The sequence below is a fragment of the Puma concolor genome, chromosome A1 (genome assembly GCF_028749965.1).
Source record: "Puma concolor isolate L17-30 chromosome A1, mPumCon1.1.hap2, whole genome shotgun sequence".
Lineage (NCBI taxonomy): Eukaryota > Metazoa > Chordata > Mammalia > Carnivora > Felidae > Puma > Puma concolor.
The window spans coordinates 119,203,943-119,219,292 of record NC_141667.1 but is presented as its reverse complement, the minus strand read 5'-3'; the positions used below and the strand labels follow the sequence as shown (position 1 = coordinate 119,219,292).

The 15,350-nt window shown below is 36.4% G+C and overlaps 1 protein-coding gene across 1 annotated transcript in view; it reads right to left on the bottom strand.

Annotated features, from left to right (window-relative positions):
• The window catches only part of LARS1 (leucyl-tRNA synthetase 1), a 76,167-nt gene that overhangs the window by 48,011 nt on the left and 12,806 nt on the right, over positions 1-15,350 (bottom strand). Inside the window, exons 3-11 of the mRNA XM_086701308.1 lie at positions 14,090-14,177; positions 13,375-13,455; positions 9,909-10,046; positions 5,814-5,975; positions 5,151-5,263; positions 4,401-4,464; positions 2,934-3,001; positions 2,604-2,829; positions 75-162 (exon numbers count right to left, since the gene is read on the bottom strand). Of these exons, the coding sequence (XP_086557434.1) occupies positions 75-162; positions 2,604-2,829; positions 2,934-3,001; positions 4,401-4,464; positions 5,151-5,263; positions 5,814-5,975; positions 9,909-10,046; positions 13,375-13,455; positions 14,090-14,177 (1,028 nt within the window). The remainder of the gene's footprint in view (positions 1-74; positions 163-2,603; positions 2,830-2,933; positions 3,002-4,400; positions 4,465-5,150; positions 5,264-5,813; positions 5,976-9,908; positions 10,047-13,374; positions 13,456-14,089; positions 14,178-15,350) is intronic.

The window sequence follows — 15,350 nt, the reverse complement described above, 5'->3', positions numbered from 1 at the left end:
AGAAAGTATGAAATTAATTAATACAACCAGAATGCAATCACCAAAGTATTTCTAGAAAGAAAGAAACTCTTTACCTTTATCCTCCTTAATGGTGAGCATTGGAAGAACATAGATCACCTTATAAGATGTTAAAGGTGCAAAAAGCGACACACCAAGCATTTCCTGTGCAACAAAAAGATCAGCATAAAAGGTGAAAAAACTTATTTTACTCAAATTTAAAAGTGTTAATATTTTTAAGCCCTGAGAAGCTAACATTCAAAAATACATGAAGTAAAGCAAACTCATTCTTTTATACACACTAGACTAAAAATAGTTGTAAATAATTATAATTCCCAAATGTGATGTCATAAGGTGGTGAGGAAATTAACACACTAATACATTGCTGGTGGCATTGTACTCCTTGAGGAAAACAATGTAAGAATCATAGCGAGACACAAAAACATTCACACAACTTAGATCCAGCCAGTCCTAGGAATTTACCTCAAAAGAAAAAAACATTTTTTCTTTGAGAAGTCTACCCAATGCTGTGTTAACTACAACAGCAAAACCTGGAAACAGCTAAAATTTAAAAGATAGAAAAAGCATTTAACAAAATATGAGATATAAACAAAATAAAATACTGTATATCCATTTAAAACAATGATTAGCAGGGCACCTGAGTGGCTAAGTTGGTTGAGCATCCGACTCTTGACTTCGGCTCAGGTCATGATCTCACAGTGAGTTCAAGCCCCACATAAGGCTCTGCGCTGAAAGCACAGAGCCTGCTTGGGATTCTGTCTCCCTCTCTCTCTGCCCCTTGCCAACTTGCTCTCTAGCTCTCTCTCCAAATAAAAATAAATAAATAAACTTAAAAAAAAAAAAACAGAAACAATGACTAGGAAGACAAATTGTATGAAAAACATACATCTAGTTTCTCTTAAAAAAAAATCCAAAGATTCAACAATACCGAACCCATACTCTCAAAACTAAGCTAAAGACTGCACTTCTCAATTGCACACAGTTCCCACCGGCCCGCTTTATTCAAAGAGAAACTGCTTTTATGGAACTTACAGTCACGTGGGTGAAGGCTAAATATCGTAAGAGTCTTAAGGGCTAAAAGCCATTTTTTAATTTATACCACCCATTTTCCTCACTCCAAAATCTGTTCAAATTTACAGGGAAAGAAATTGCACTAGTAACAGGAAAAATCTGTGTTATTAACACTATTCCTAAAAACTTCTCAGACACAACTCCAACAGCTGATGAGAAGTGGCAGCACTGCTTGTAACAGAAAATGACAGGAAACTATTCAAGTGTGCATTATAGAAAATGGTTAAATATGCTGTGGTACAGCCACACAATGGACTACTTATGTGGCTGCAAAACATAAGACATAAGGAAGCTATGCACCCACAAGGCAAATACCAAGACATAGCTAAGGAAAAAAGAAAAAAGAAGAAAGCAAGATGCAGAAAAATGTGATAAAGTATACTGCCATTTGTTGTTTTTTGGGTTTTGGGGGTTTTTTTTAGTAATCTCTACCCACCCCCCCCCCAGTGCAGAATTCAAATTCAGGACCCTGACATTAAGAGTCACACACTCTTCTGACTAAGCCAGCCAGATGCCCCAAAATATACTGCCATCTGTATATTAAAAAGAGGAAGAGGGGCACTTGGGTAGCTCAGACAACTAAGCGTCTGACTTTGGCTCAGGTCATGATCTCATGGTTCGCGTTGGGCTCTATGCTGACAGCTCAGAGCCCGAAGCCTGCTTCGGATTCTGTGTGACCCTCTCTCTCTATCCCTCCCCTGCTCACACTCTGTTTCGGCTCAAAAATAAATATTTTTTTAAAAATCAAAACTAAATATTAAAAAAAATTTGAAAATGTGATTTATCAAGATACCTAAGATTAGCATTTATGAAAGGGTTTAATAAAATATACTCTGAAATTTTGGTAAGTAAATAAAGTATAAGAATAAAAGCTATATAATCGTCCAGATTTAGTTACCATCAACCAAGATTCTTCAGAAAAACAAACAGCTGCAATTCTATACCAGAAACACAGGTAATCATATTACACTGCAACCATTAAATCTCTCGGGGAGGACTGTCTATATTTTTCAAGCAGATACTTACTGAACTGAAACATAAGAGTCAAAAATGCTATAGTGATATAGTCATACAAGGAATACTCCACAGCAATAAAAAAAGAACAAGTCTACTACACACAACATGTATGAATTTCAAAGACTTAATGTTGAGCAAAAGAAGCCAGACACAAAAGAGTACAGATTATATAATTCAATTACGTCAAGTTCAAGAACAGCAACCAATCTTTGGTGACTAAAGGCAGAGTGGTGGTTACCTTTGTGGAACAGGGGTGGGTACTGACTGCAAGATGGACGTGGGAGCACCTTCTGGACTACTGGAACTGGTCTGTATCTTGATTAGGGTGAAGTGTACACATGTAATAAAACTGCACCAAAATACTGAACTTAACGATTTACACATTGCATGTATTCCTCAATTAAAATGATTTTTCCAATGTTCTTTTCTCAAGTGTCATGGATAAAATGTTCCTCTAAATTTAAGCACTAAAATTAAAAATCTGCTACCCAACTCACCTCTCCCATTAATTCCTTAACAACAGGCACCACTCCATTGTGTTTGGTAAAGCCCTGGTATGACATATTCCTGGCGGCTCTCTGGGTGCAGATGAATATATCACCATTCGCCGTCTCAAACCCAATGTACTTCATATCAGGGCGAACCCAACAGTTGGTCTGTCCAAACATGGTCTCAGGTCTGAGAGTGGCAGCTACCAAGAAGATATTTTTCCCTTTCAGGCCACTAAGAAGAAAAAAATATATGTTTACGCAAAAAAGTGTTGTGGATTCTATTGCATCTATCTGTTACTTCAAAAAGATAATGCAATAACTCTGCAGTGAACCTACCTTAATTTGGATGGGTACGGCTCAAGCACTTTCAACTTGATTAAAGTATATTCCTGAGGTCCCACACCCTAAACAAATAAACAAAACCAAACCTTAAGAAGAAAAAAGACTTGAATTAAACCCACACATAGAAGTGAGAGATCGGATTCAAATTTCTTAGATGGATTCTTGCATTGTTAGAATAATTCTTTCTTACAAGGAGTCAGCCAGTAGGGAGCTGACTATATTCCCATAAAGTCTAAGGTGTAAGAAGTGACTTGAAAGACCACCTTCCCACTCCACACCAAATCAGAACTAGTAAAGGAGGCCCAGACTCTACTAAGTAAGGACAGTTTGCTAAGAATGCACTTGAGAGTGAAGAATGAGGAGGGAAAAAGTGACTTAGAGTAATCACCCAAAACGGTGTTTACCAAAATGGGAGTCAGAATATGTAATCAAACAATCCCCCAGAGCAGGCATCATAGAAACATATTGGACCAGGGGCCAGAGCACAAGCATTCAAAACCTAGCTTGGGCTGTTACTAATATCTTAATCCAAGGGAGACAAATCCTTCAACTGTAATATAACCGTACTGTGACTCACACAGGACTTACCCAAAGAATACATAGGACAAATGAATAGTAAAATGCTTTGAAAAACTATGGCATACTACTGGAATTTAGGATACTGCTGGTGTTGACCATATTAAAAGTTAATACAGTCAGTAAACTGGGTCTTCTGAATTCAAAATTTTGATCAACTCTCATTTCTGTTAGATAAGTTACACCATAATTGAAAGCAAACTTCGAAAAGTAGTCGCTAGACTACAAATGCATTCAAAGATGGTAACAAAGGAAGATGCACTCATAGGGAATCCTAAGTTCAGATTCTGGCATTGTTGTTCATTTACTGTGCCACAGCTTTAGGCAAATGACCCTGGCTTCACTCAAGTATTACAAAGAATAATGTTACTAAGGAATGTAGAATGAACTGATGTCATGCATGACTAGAAGTACTTCAGAAATAAGCAAGCACATGATCAAAGCAAGTATAAATGGAATCTGTGCACATCAGTTAGCCACATATCTCATTACCTTGCCCCATCTCTCTTTTTAGAGCAGTGTATTCTCCAGGGAGCGCTCCTCAAACATTAGCCTACATGCGAGTCATATTGAAAGCTTATTAAAGACAGATTCCTGGGCTCCACCCTCAGAGCTTCTTATTCAGCAATTTGGGGATGAGGCCCAAGAATGTGCTTTTCTCTCACAAGCAGATGAGATGCAGCTGGTCCTAGGACCACCTTTGGAGTAACAAGGTCTTAGACAAGACACAGAATCTTACAGTAACATTCTGTTTCCCTCTTCACAGCCACCAGAATACACCTCAGCACTGAAATAAAATTATTTTTAGGTTCCTGATCTATTCCGTAAACTCTATGGCCATAGTGAGAATTATTATAATAGCTACTCTATGTCACAAATAATTACCTCTCCAGTTTGCCTATCATGATCCATACAAGGCTGTCCATCTTTTGGAGAATAAATGGTATACCTAAAAAATAAATAGTAAGTAACAAATATTATTATAATATACAAGTTTTATCCTAATGTATTTGCCTTTATTGCTAATATCTTATAATATTTCTTCTAACTAAAACTTTTAACTGAACAAATGTCTACATCAATTATTTATGCTTTTATGAGTAGTGGCCAGCCTATTTAATGAAAGCTTTCTGCCTTCATTAAAGGTAATACCCCTGAAAACTATGCACCGGTCTTGGCTTGGTGGTATGAAACAGATTCGAAGTGTCTCTTTTTGTGCCAGTAGGTATGAAACAGATTCTAAAATATAAATTCAGTTATGAAGCACACATAGTTTTTAATTAATCCATAGAATCAAGGAAGAATCTTAAACAATTTATAGAAAAAGTAGATAAACTAACACATATATAAAATTCTTTTGCTGCTTGACTGAAAATACTGAAAAGAATCTTTAGGGAGATCATAACAGCCAATACTCCTATTCTCCCTCTTTTTAGCAGCTCAGAGACATTAAACACTGGTAAAACACTAAAATGCTGGTAAGACAAAAAGGAAAACAAAGGAGACATGAGAACAAAAAGGAAAAAAGTTATAAGAAGAGAAAGGATAATGAAAAAAAGAAGCTATCTATCGGGCACTGAATTACAATGCAGAGTGAAATGTTTGCTTTATTATCCTGAAGGACGACAAACTCACCGCTTCCCAAATTTTATTTTACTTCTTTCTCTTAATGTTAAGTACTGCCACCTGACAAATGAATCATAGTAAGGATTAACATCAGTGGTGATGAAGGAGCGACGCCAGTCGACCTACAGAAAAGAAAATACGTGATTTTTGAGAAATGTGTATAGTTTCTATGAATAAAAGCTCCCACCAATTATTTACTCTTCCACTCTTTATTTTCCAACTTAAAATTATATCAAACATTAAAAGGAGAACAATATTCAGGTTCTACCTATTAAATATATATTATAATTATATTAACTTGTATTTAACTTGTAAGTTTTTAAGCACACATATTCATATAACAAACATATAGAAATTATAAGTTAAGAAGGAACATTTAAATAACACCTTTGTGTATTCCTAAATATACAAGCTAACCTTTGCCTTCTTCATAGTCTTTGAACAGAATTCCCTTCTACTAATTGCTAACATATTAAAACATTTTCAATACAACAAATATTAAAGTACTTCACTGCTTACATCAAGGCCCATAACAATAACAGAACTAATTCATTACTGGAATACAGGTGGAATAAATTATTCTAAATTATGAGATGGTCCAAACTCACAGAAATCACATAAATACAAATGTGTTCTTCACATTTTCTTAAACTATAGGAGTGATGGACATACCTTCAAGCCCATTCTCTTCAGATCCTCAATAGCCAGTGGTGGGAAATAATCAAGCCAATGTTCTGCTTCAGAAAATTTGACTATCTCTTCATCAGACAGACCAAGGGATTTCATAATGTTCCACTGATATTTAGAAGATCCAGCTTTAGCAGCAGCTTTACTCTGAAAATAACCAGTAAAAACAAACTCCATCAAGAACCAACCAACAAATGATTACCAAATTCTAGGACCACAATCATTTTAAGTAAATAATCCCATTTAGCAGTAATTTTTCATTCCAAAACATACTGTTGATATGTCAGATTACTAACGAATTGAAATGTGCTATTCTGTCTGTCAAACCGAACAGTCTGATATTAAGACCTTGACACCAGAGGTAACTAAATCGTTGAAACCATAAAGAATTATCATCAAAGATAAGATGTCATCACCAAGCTCGATTTCCTTCTTCCTAATGCCATATGTATCTTTTTTAGTTATGAATAAGCTACTGACAGGAGTTTTGTCCTCTTCTAATATTTACCAATATCAAAAAGGCAACCAAATGTCAGGCAATGGAGGTGGGTAAAGAAGTTGAACTATAAACCTATAAAGACAGGGAAGGAATTTGGGAGGTGATAGAACTGCTCTGTATGGTACTGTGGGGTTAGAAACACGACTCCAGGGGCGCCTGGATGGCTCAGTCGGTTAAGAGTCCAGCTTCGGCTCAGGTCATGATCTCATGGTTTGAGCCCTGCGTCAGGTTCTGTGCTGACACCTCAGAGCCTGAAGCCTACTTTGGATTCTGTGTCTCCCTCTCTCTCTGCCCCTCCCCCACTCACACTCTGTCTCACTCTCTCAAAATTAGACATTTAAAAAAAAAGTAAAAAAAAAAAAAAAGAAACACAACTCCATGTGTTTGTCAAACCAACACCACTATCTACTAAAAAGATTGAATTTTATTGTATATACATTTGTTTAAAAAATCCACCAGGATGTGGGAGGAACCAAAGACGAAATGCAGACTGTGACAAATGTATCTAATAGTATTATTAATATATGATACAACCACACTTTGAAGTGAGTGGGAAAAAAAGGAGTTTTAGAAGTAACTTTGTCGGGGAGTGGGGGGCACCTGGGTGGCTCAATCGGTTGAGCATCCAACGTTAGCTGAAGTCATGATCTCATGGTTCATGGGTTCAGGCCCCACATCAGGCTCACTGTTGTCAGCACAGAGCCTACTTCAGATTCTCTGTCCCCTGCTCTTTCTGCCCCTCCCCTGCTCACACTCTCTCTTTCTCAAAAATAACTAATAAAGGGGCAGCTGGGTGGCTCAGTCGGTTAAGCGTCTGACTTCGGCTCAGGTCATGATTTCACAGTTCGTGGGTTCAAGCCCCACATCAGGCTCTGTGCTGACAGCTCAGAGCCTGGAGCCTGTTTCAGATTCTGTGTCTCCCTCTCTCTCTTCCCCTACCCTGCTCACTCTCTGTATCTCTGTCTCAAAAGTAAATAAACATTAAAAAAAAAAATTTTGTTTTTAAAATAACTAATAAAAACAATTTAAAAAATAAATAAAAGCAACTTTGGAGGGGTGCATGGCTGGCTCAGTCAGTTGAACATGCAACTTGATCTCAGGGACTTTGACTTCGAGAGCCCCATGTTTAGCATGGAGCTTACTAAAAAAAAAAAAACAAAAAAAAGTAACTTTGGAAAAGAATGTGTTGACTAGATTCTAAGAACAAAAAGTATATACAAACACTGTACTTTAGTTGGTAAAACTGTTCCTCTCAGGAGTATGGGTTAAGCAGTTCTGAACCACCAGTAGACTAGGACTGAATAAATTATATACTATAAATAATGAGGGCCAGATTTCTCAATGTCAGAGAAAGAAGTCACAAATTGGCAAAGGGAGAATGCTAGACTGAGCCTTATGGTGCTAACAGGGAGCCAAAGTTATCAGTATGAACTTTTTTTTTTTTTTGAAGTAAACTCTAACCCCACTGTGGGGCTCAAACTCATGACCCCAAGATCAAGAGTCACATGCTCTATCAAATAAGTCAGCCAGGTACCTCCCAGTAAGAACTTTTTACACATATATAGAGATAAAGAACTATTATAGACAGGTGCATATATGTGGGTTACCAGGGTTAATATATATATTTCCTTGCTCTTTCTACTGAAAGGAGCTACAATGAGTATACCTAGCATTCAGAACTTAGTTTTCTAAATACCATTTCTCAACTAAAGGAAACAGGCCTCCTTGGGGATGTGGTTGATTCCAGGGCTGGAACAGGGAAAATCTAAGACAAAGCTGTAGTATCTTGGCACCAGAAAATAATAAAGGACTTCAAAAAGAAAAGAAAAAAGATGGGAGCATATCAGATAGCCACAGGAGCCAGCATAAAAGACTCTCAATGACCAAAATCAGAACAAGTTGAGTAATTACAATAACAACCCCCAAACACCAGAGAGTACTGGAGTATAACCCAAAGAATAAAATAAATATGCATGAATCCACACCGATATAAAAAGGGACTGAATAAATAAGTAACTGGGGAAGAGAGGACAACTATTCTTTTCCGAAGAATTCTAGGTAATAAATGGAGAAAGAATGAGGGAAATGGAAAATCACTATTAGAACAACACAGTAATAGGGTGTCTAGGTGGCACAGTCAAATAAGCATCTGACTCTTGATTTCAGCTCAGATCATGATCTCACAGTTCATGAGTTCAAGCCCCAAATCAGGCTCTGCACTGACAGTGTGGAGTCTGTTTGGAATTCTCTCTCTCCCTCTCTCAAAAATAAACAAACATTAAAAAAAAAAAAAAAAAGAACACAGTAATAACTATAGCAGGCAGGCAAGATCCACAGATGAATGCTAAAATTAATGAGAAAATATTTAAAAAGAAGATATTGAGGCGCCTGGGTGGCTGTCGGTTCAGCGTCCAACTTCAGTTCAGGCCACTATCTCAGAGTTCATGGGTTCGAACCCTGCATCAGGCTCTGTGCTGACAGCCCAGAGCCTGGAGCCTGCTTCGGATTCTGTGTCTTCCCCTCTCTCTGCCCATCTCCCACTCATGATCTGTCTCTCAAAAATAAATAAACATTATAAATAAATAAATAAATAAATAAATAAATAAATAATACTATTTCCATAGCCTCAAAGTATCTCTCAAAATATATACAAATCAAGGGGGAAAATGGAGTCCCTACAGTAGAAAAACCTGACAGACACCACCTAAACCGAATGATCAAGGTTAACATCACCAGTAATGAGATACCAATATCATTCGCTCACTGATACGATGCAATGAGGAGGACATGTCACCTCTCAATCAACTCATGATTCATGAGAAAGCATTAAACAAACTCAAATTGAGGGACATTCTATAAATTATCTGACCAGCACTCTCCAGAAGTGTGAAAATCAAGGAAGACAAAGATGGAAGAGACTAAGGAGACATACTAAGGAGATGTGACAAGTAAATGCAATGTGGAATCTTGGATTAGACCTGCAAACAGAATAAGGGTGTTAATGAAAAAACTGTTCAAAGTCAAATGAGGTTTGTAGTTCAGTAAATAGGATTGTTCAAATGTTAATTTCTTGGCTTTCAGGGTTATATATGTTCAAATGTTAATTTCTTAGCTTTCATGGTTATATAAGATGTAACCTTAGGGGAACTTAGGGGATCATGAGGGAACTCCGCTCTACCTTGCAATTCTTCTCTAAATCTAAAATTTATTGCCGAAAAAAGCAAAAAGGGGGAAAAAAGGCCATCGAAAAGTCAGAAAAATAATTTCTGGCTTTGTTACATTTTCAAAATTACTGAGTACTTTTTATGTGCTAAGTCCTGAAAATACAAAGATAAATTAGTCAAGGCACCTGGGTGGCTCAGTCAGTTAAGCGTCTGACTTTTGATTTCGGCTCAGATTGTAATCTCATGGTTTGTGAGATCAAACCCCGCCTCAGGCTCTGTGCTCACTGCCGGCCTCTCTCTGACCCTCCCCCATGCACACTCTCTCAAAGTAAATAAACATTAAAAAAAAAAAAAAGACAAATATAAATTAGACAAATATAAAATTTCAACCAAAATAAATATTATTAGCCACCAAACCTTTTTTCCTTTGGCTTTATCCTTAATTATTACATCTTCTGTTTTAACATTGATTTCTTCCTCTTCCTCTTCTTCATCTGGAAAATCAGGGGGGCAACCATAAAGCTCTATTTCTCTTTTCAGTTTATCAGCACATGCCTATAACAAATACAACATTAGAGTGAAGTTCAAAATTTGAGGTAGAAACAATTTGAATTTTTTGGTATTTTTACAGCCAACTAAAATTGACTCTGAAATTTTCTGCAATACACCTATACACATGTGGATCACAATAGAAAACTCACATGATAAAATTCATGTACCTCAAAATTCACTAATTTATACATTAGTATTTTACTGCTTTTATTCAGCAAGCATTTATTCAACACTCAAAGTTCTTAATGTAGTATACTTTGTTAGACATTAAAAGTTCAAAAATACATAAGACATGAGGTGCCTGGGTGGCTCAGTCAGTTGAGCACCCGACTTCAACTCCGGTCCTGATCTGGTGGTTCACCAGTTCGAGACCTGTGTTGGGCTCTGTGCTAACATCTCAGAACCTGGAGTTGGCTTCAGATCTGTGTCTCCCTCTCTGCCCCTCCCCTGCTCACACTCTGTCTCTGTCTCTCTCTCAAAACTAAAATAAACATGAAAAAAAAAATAATTTTAAGAGAAAAATGTAAGACATAGTGTTATCATTTTGAATAACAATATGAATCACAGCATTTATCAATTTAAAGATTACTATTTTATATCCCCATCATCATCACAACCTTCCGAGGTAGATAGGACAGGTATTTAGTTAGAAAACACACACTTGAGAGATGAAGGGATTTATCTAAAAGTTATAAATCTAGCAAGCTGCAGAGATAACACATGAACTTTGGCTTTCCACCCCAGCTCCTCTCAATTACACTATAATATCACATATAACACATATCATACATATATATATGTATATTATGTATGTGTATATATATTTACATATATAGTATATGTATTATATATGTATATGTATACACATGTATATATGTATATGTAATATATATATATATATACACACAAAGACGACACCAAGTTAAAGTTAAGAGAAAAATGCAAATATAGGATTATGACTTTTAAAAACGAAGGGGACTCTTCCATGCAGAAGAATTTCAGTTAACAAATAAGGAAAGAATGACACAACTAGAAAGTCACCATTTTGTAAACACTCAATAAGTGAAGCAGACAAGGAGCATCAAATGATGCTAAAACCACTGGGTTATTGGATAACCAGATATTCAGAGGCTCCCAAAGTATCATCTGTAGATTACTTTTCAATAACCCACCTTCAGAATGAATAAATCTGACAGTTACTAGCTCAACATCATTAAAATGGGACAAAGTGCCATTCTATGCCTTTTGATGTGATACAATGGGAAGTTTACGCCTCACCAATGTAGTATTCTTGTCAAAATATTTAACCCAGATGTAATCATGAAGAAAAAATCAGAAAATTCAGACTATGGACCATTCTACAAAATAACTAGCATACACTCTTCAACGACATCAACGTCATGACAAACTACAAGAAACCAAAAAGAATTAATGACCAAATGCAATGTGTGACCGACAACACACAAAGTAAAAAAAAGTCGGAAAGGACATTTTGGGACAACTAGAAACATCTGACTAGAGATTAGATGAAGATGCTAATATTACATCAATGTTAAATTTCTTGGAGGGGATAATGAAACTGTGATGATGTATAAAATGCCTTTGTTCTCAAAAGACACATGCTAAAGTAGTTAGAGGTAACACAGCATGATATGTGTAACTTACTTTCAGTGAGTTCACAGAAACAGAGAAAAGAAAGTATGCATGTATTACATGTGCATTAAGAGAACCAAAGGAATTATAGAAAATGCTAATATTCGGTAACTATGAGTGAAGGGTATATGGCTGTTCATTCTATCCTTTTACCTGTTCTGCAGGTTTGACATTTTTCAAAATAAAAGGTTGGAGAAGCAAAAGAAATGGGAAGTTAAATTTCCCAACCCTCTTACATTTAAGGAATCCTTTCGACAATAATTGTCTGGCCCCTTCTTTACTGAGAATTATTTCTAATATAAATTTATGACAAACGAAGACATTTGCAAACATGATCAAAATATGATACAACTAAAACAAACAGTATTATACATTTAAAAAACTGTTTATTACTCTATGTATGTCATGAATACTTTTTAATAGTTATTATCTAACTTGAAAACAGAAATATCAATATGTAAGGTCACCAATAGAGATACAAAAATTACTGAGAAATCACTTAGACCTGGGGCGCCTGGGTGCCTCAGTTGGTTGAGCGCCCGACTTTGGCTCAGGTCATAATCTCACAGTTCGTGGGTTCAAGCCCCGCGTCAGGTTCTGTGCTGACAGCTCAGAGCCTGGAGCCTGCTTTGGATTCTGTGTCTCCCTCACTCTCTGCCTGTCCCTTGCTCATGCTCTGTCTCTGTCTCTCAACAATAAATAAATGTTAAAAAAAATTTTTGGGGGGCGCCTGGGTGGCTTGGTCGGTTGAGCATCCGACTTCGGCTCAGGTCATGATCTCACGGTCTGTGAGTTCGAGCCCCGCGTCGGGCTCTGTGCTGACAGCTCAGAGCCTGGAGCCTGTTTCAGATTCTGTGTCTCTCTCTCTCTCTGCCCCTCCCCTGTTCATGCTCTGTCTCTCTCTGTCTCAAAAATAAATAAACATTAAAAAATAATAAATAAATAAATAAATAAATAAATAAATAAAAATTAAAAAAAATAAAAAAATAAAATTTTTTTTTGTTAAAAGAAATCACTTAGACCTTAACGTGTACCCTTTATTTAAGTACTTCTTCAAATGCCTTTTAAATTTTAATTTTCATGGGACACGGGGTGGCTCACTCAGTTAAGCTTCCAACTTCGGCTCAAGGTCATGATCTCACAGTTCATGCATTTGAGCCCTGCATTGAGCTCTGCACTGACAGCATGGAGACTGCTTGGGATTCTCTCCCTCTCTCTCCCTGCCCCTCTTCTCTACTCATTCTCTATCTCTCTCAAAATAAATAATAAATAAACTTTTAAAAAACTGTTTCTCAGGGCGCGTGGCTGGCTCCGTTGGCTGAGCGTGCAACTTCGTCTCACGTCACAATCGCACCGTTCATGGGTTCGAGCTCTGCATCGGGCTCTGTGCTGGCAGCTCAGAGCCTGGAGCCTGCTTCGAATACTGTGTCTCTGTCTCTCTCTCTGACCCTGCCCTGCTCACGCTCTCTCTCTCTCTCTCAAAAATAAATAAACATTAAAAAAATATTTTTTAACTGTTTCTAATTGAAAAAAATAGTTTTCACTATAATGAATTCAGCTCATGCCAAGACATTGCATTATAATAAATACCTGAAAATACTATTTCAAGCTCTTAAATTGGACATTACATCTGCTTTAAGCTAAAAAGAGTAGGAACCAATCCCAAAAGCAATCTTACCTTGATAGGCATTCCAGTACAGTGTAAACCAAAGGGAAACAGACAAGTTTTTCCTTTCAGTCTCTGGTATCCTACTGCAAACTACAAAAAGAAAACTAAATTTAAATTATAAGTTTAAATGCTAGATGAATACAGAATGTTGACTGTTCATGAAGATCATGGGCTCAGATTTCCTCTTCCTCTCTTGCTTTAGAAGGAAGTCATTCCCTGGAGCGTCTGGGTGGCTCAGTCAGTTAAGAGTCTGACTCTTGATTTCAGCTCAGGTCATGATATCAGGTTCATGAGAATGAGCCCTACATCAGGCTCTGCATTAACAATGTGGAGCCTGCTTGGGATTCTCTGTCTCCCTCTGTCTGCCCTTCCCTGCCCCACTCAAAAATAAATAAATAAATATTTAAAAAAAAAAAAAAAAAGAAAGAAAAAGAAAAGAAGGAAGTCATTCCAAAATTCTGGCCCATTGTTCTTTTTTTCTGTCTTTTCACCAAAAAGGAATTACTTATGACCATGCATAAATAATTAGAACCCTGCACACATACACACAGCATATACAAATTAAATATAAGAATATTTAATATAGGTAAAAATATAAAATTTAGGCTTAAAATTAAGGAATTCTAAGTTCTCTTAACAGGAAATCCCATATATGCCATTTTCTTCAAAATAGTATTATCAAAGACTCTCAATCCCATTATGTTAACCACAGAGGAAACATTACCTCACATTTGGATAAAGAAAATGTGTGTCCCAAATGAAGGCGCCCATTCATATACGGATATGGGAAGGTTACAAAGTACTTGCCCTTGCTGCAAAACAATCATGAAAAAACAAAGTACAGAAAAGAAAATGTTAAGTTCCTTTTAAAATGAGGAGGTAGGGTGAAGGGAAAGCTTATTACAAACAACTTGTTTAAATTTTATTATTTAAAAGACCTTTAAAAGTAAACATATGAATGTGGAAATTAAAAGCCCTCTGAAATTGAAACTTAATTGTGATTTAGAAAAAATAAAATGTTTATGGTTAGATATTAAAGAAATAAATATCCTTGCAGCAAATACTGGAGGTTTAACTTAAAAATGCTGAGTAAAGATAATTTACTGAGGATAATTTTAATACTCTTAGGAAACTGGATTAATTTAATATTTTAGTGATTAAATGAGATTTGCCTTCATTTGATATATATAAAGCAATTCAAAGTCCATCAGCTATAATAAAACATCTTCAGTATTACATGACACATGGAAAATTAATTTAAGAAGTGTCTCTCTAAAGCTGTTTATTACATTATTTTTTCTTACAATCAAATGTATAACGTACCTATAAAAGTTACAAAGCACAATAAAATGAATGCCTGTAAGCATGCTATCCAAGTGATGAGCCCACTGAATCTACACTGTGTGCTCCTCAGCCCTCTCCCCACAGAGAAAACCAGTATCTTGAAATCTACTTTTGTCATTCCCTTCATTCTGAATAGTTTATATCTCTGTGTCCTTAAACAATGTTATCACTTACTTTTGCTCACCTATGGGCTTCATTAAAAATTATACACCAGGGCACATGGCTGGCTCAGTTGGTAGAGCAAGCGACTCTAGGGTTGTGATTTCAAGCCCCATGTCGGGTAGAGATATTACTGAAAAAAACTTTTTTTTCATTCAATGTTACATTTCTAAGTTCCCTCACTTCATTTTCTTTCATGGAACAAAGTTTTCAGTTCACTCTCGATAACTTTACCTGAAGTTGGCCAAAATTCTAGAAACAGCAAAAGCTATAAAGTATAACATCAAAGACTTTATATTACAGCAACACTCTTAATTTCTTAAAAAAAAAAAAAAAAAAAAAAAAAAAGTCCAAATTCAGAGTTGCCTGAGTGGCTCAGTCAGTTAAGTGTCTGACTTCAGATCAGGTTGTGATCTTGCAGTTTGTGCCTTTGACCTCAGCATCGGGTTCTCTGCTGTCAACACAGAGCCTGGTTTAGATCC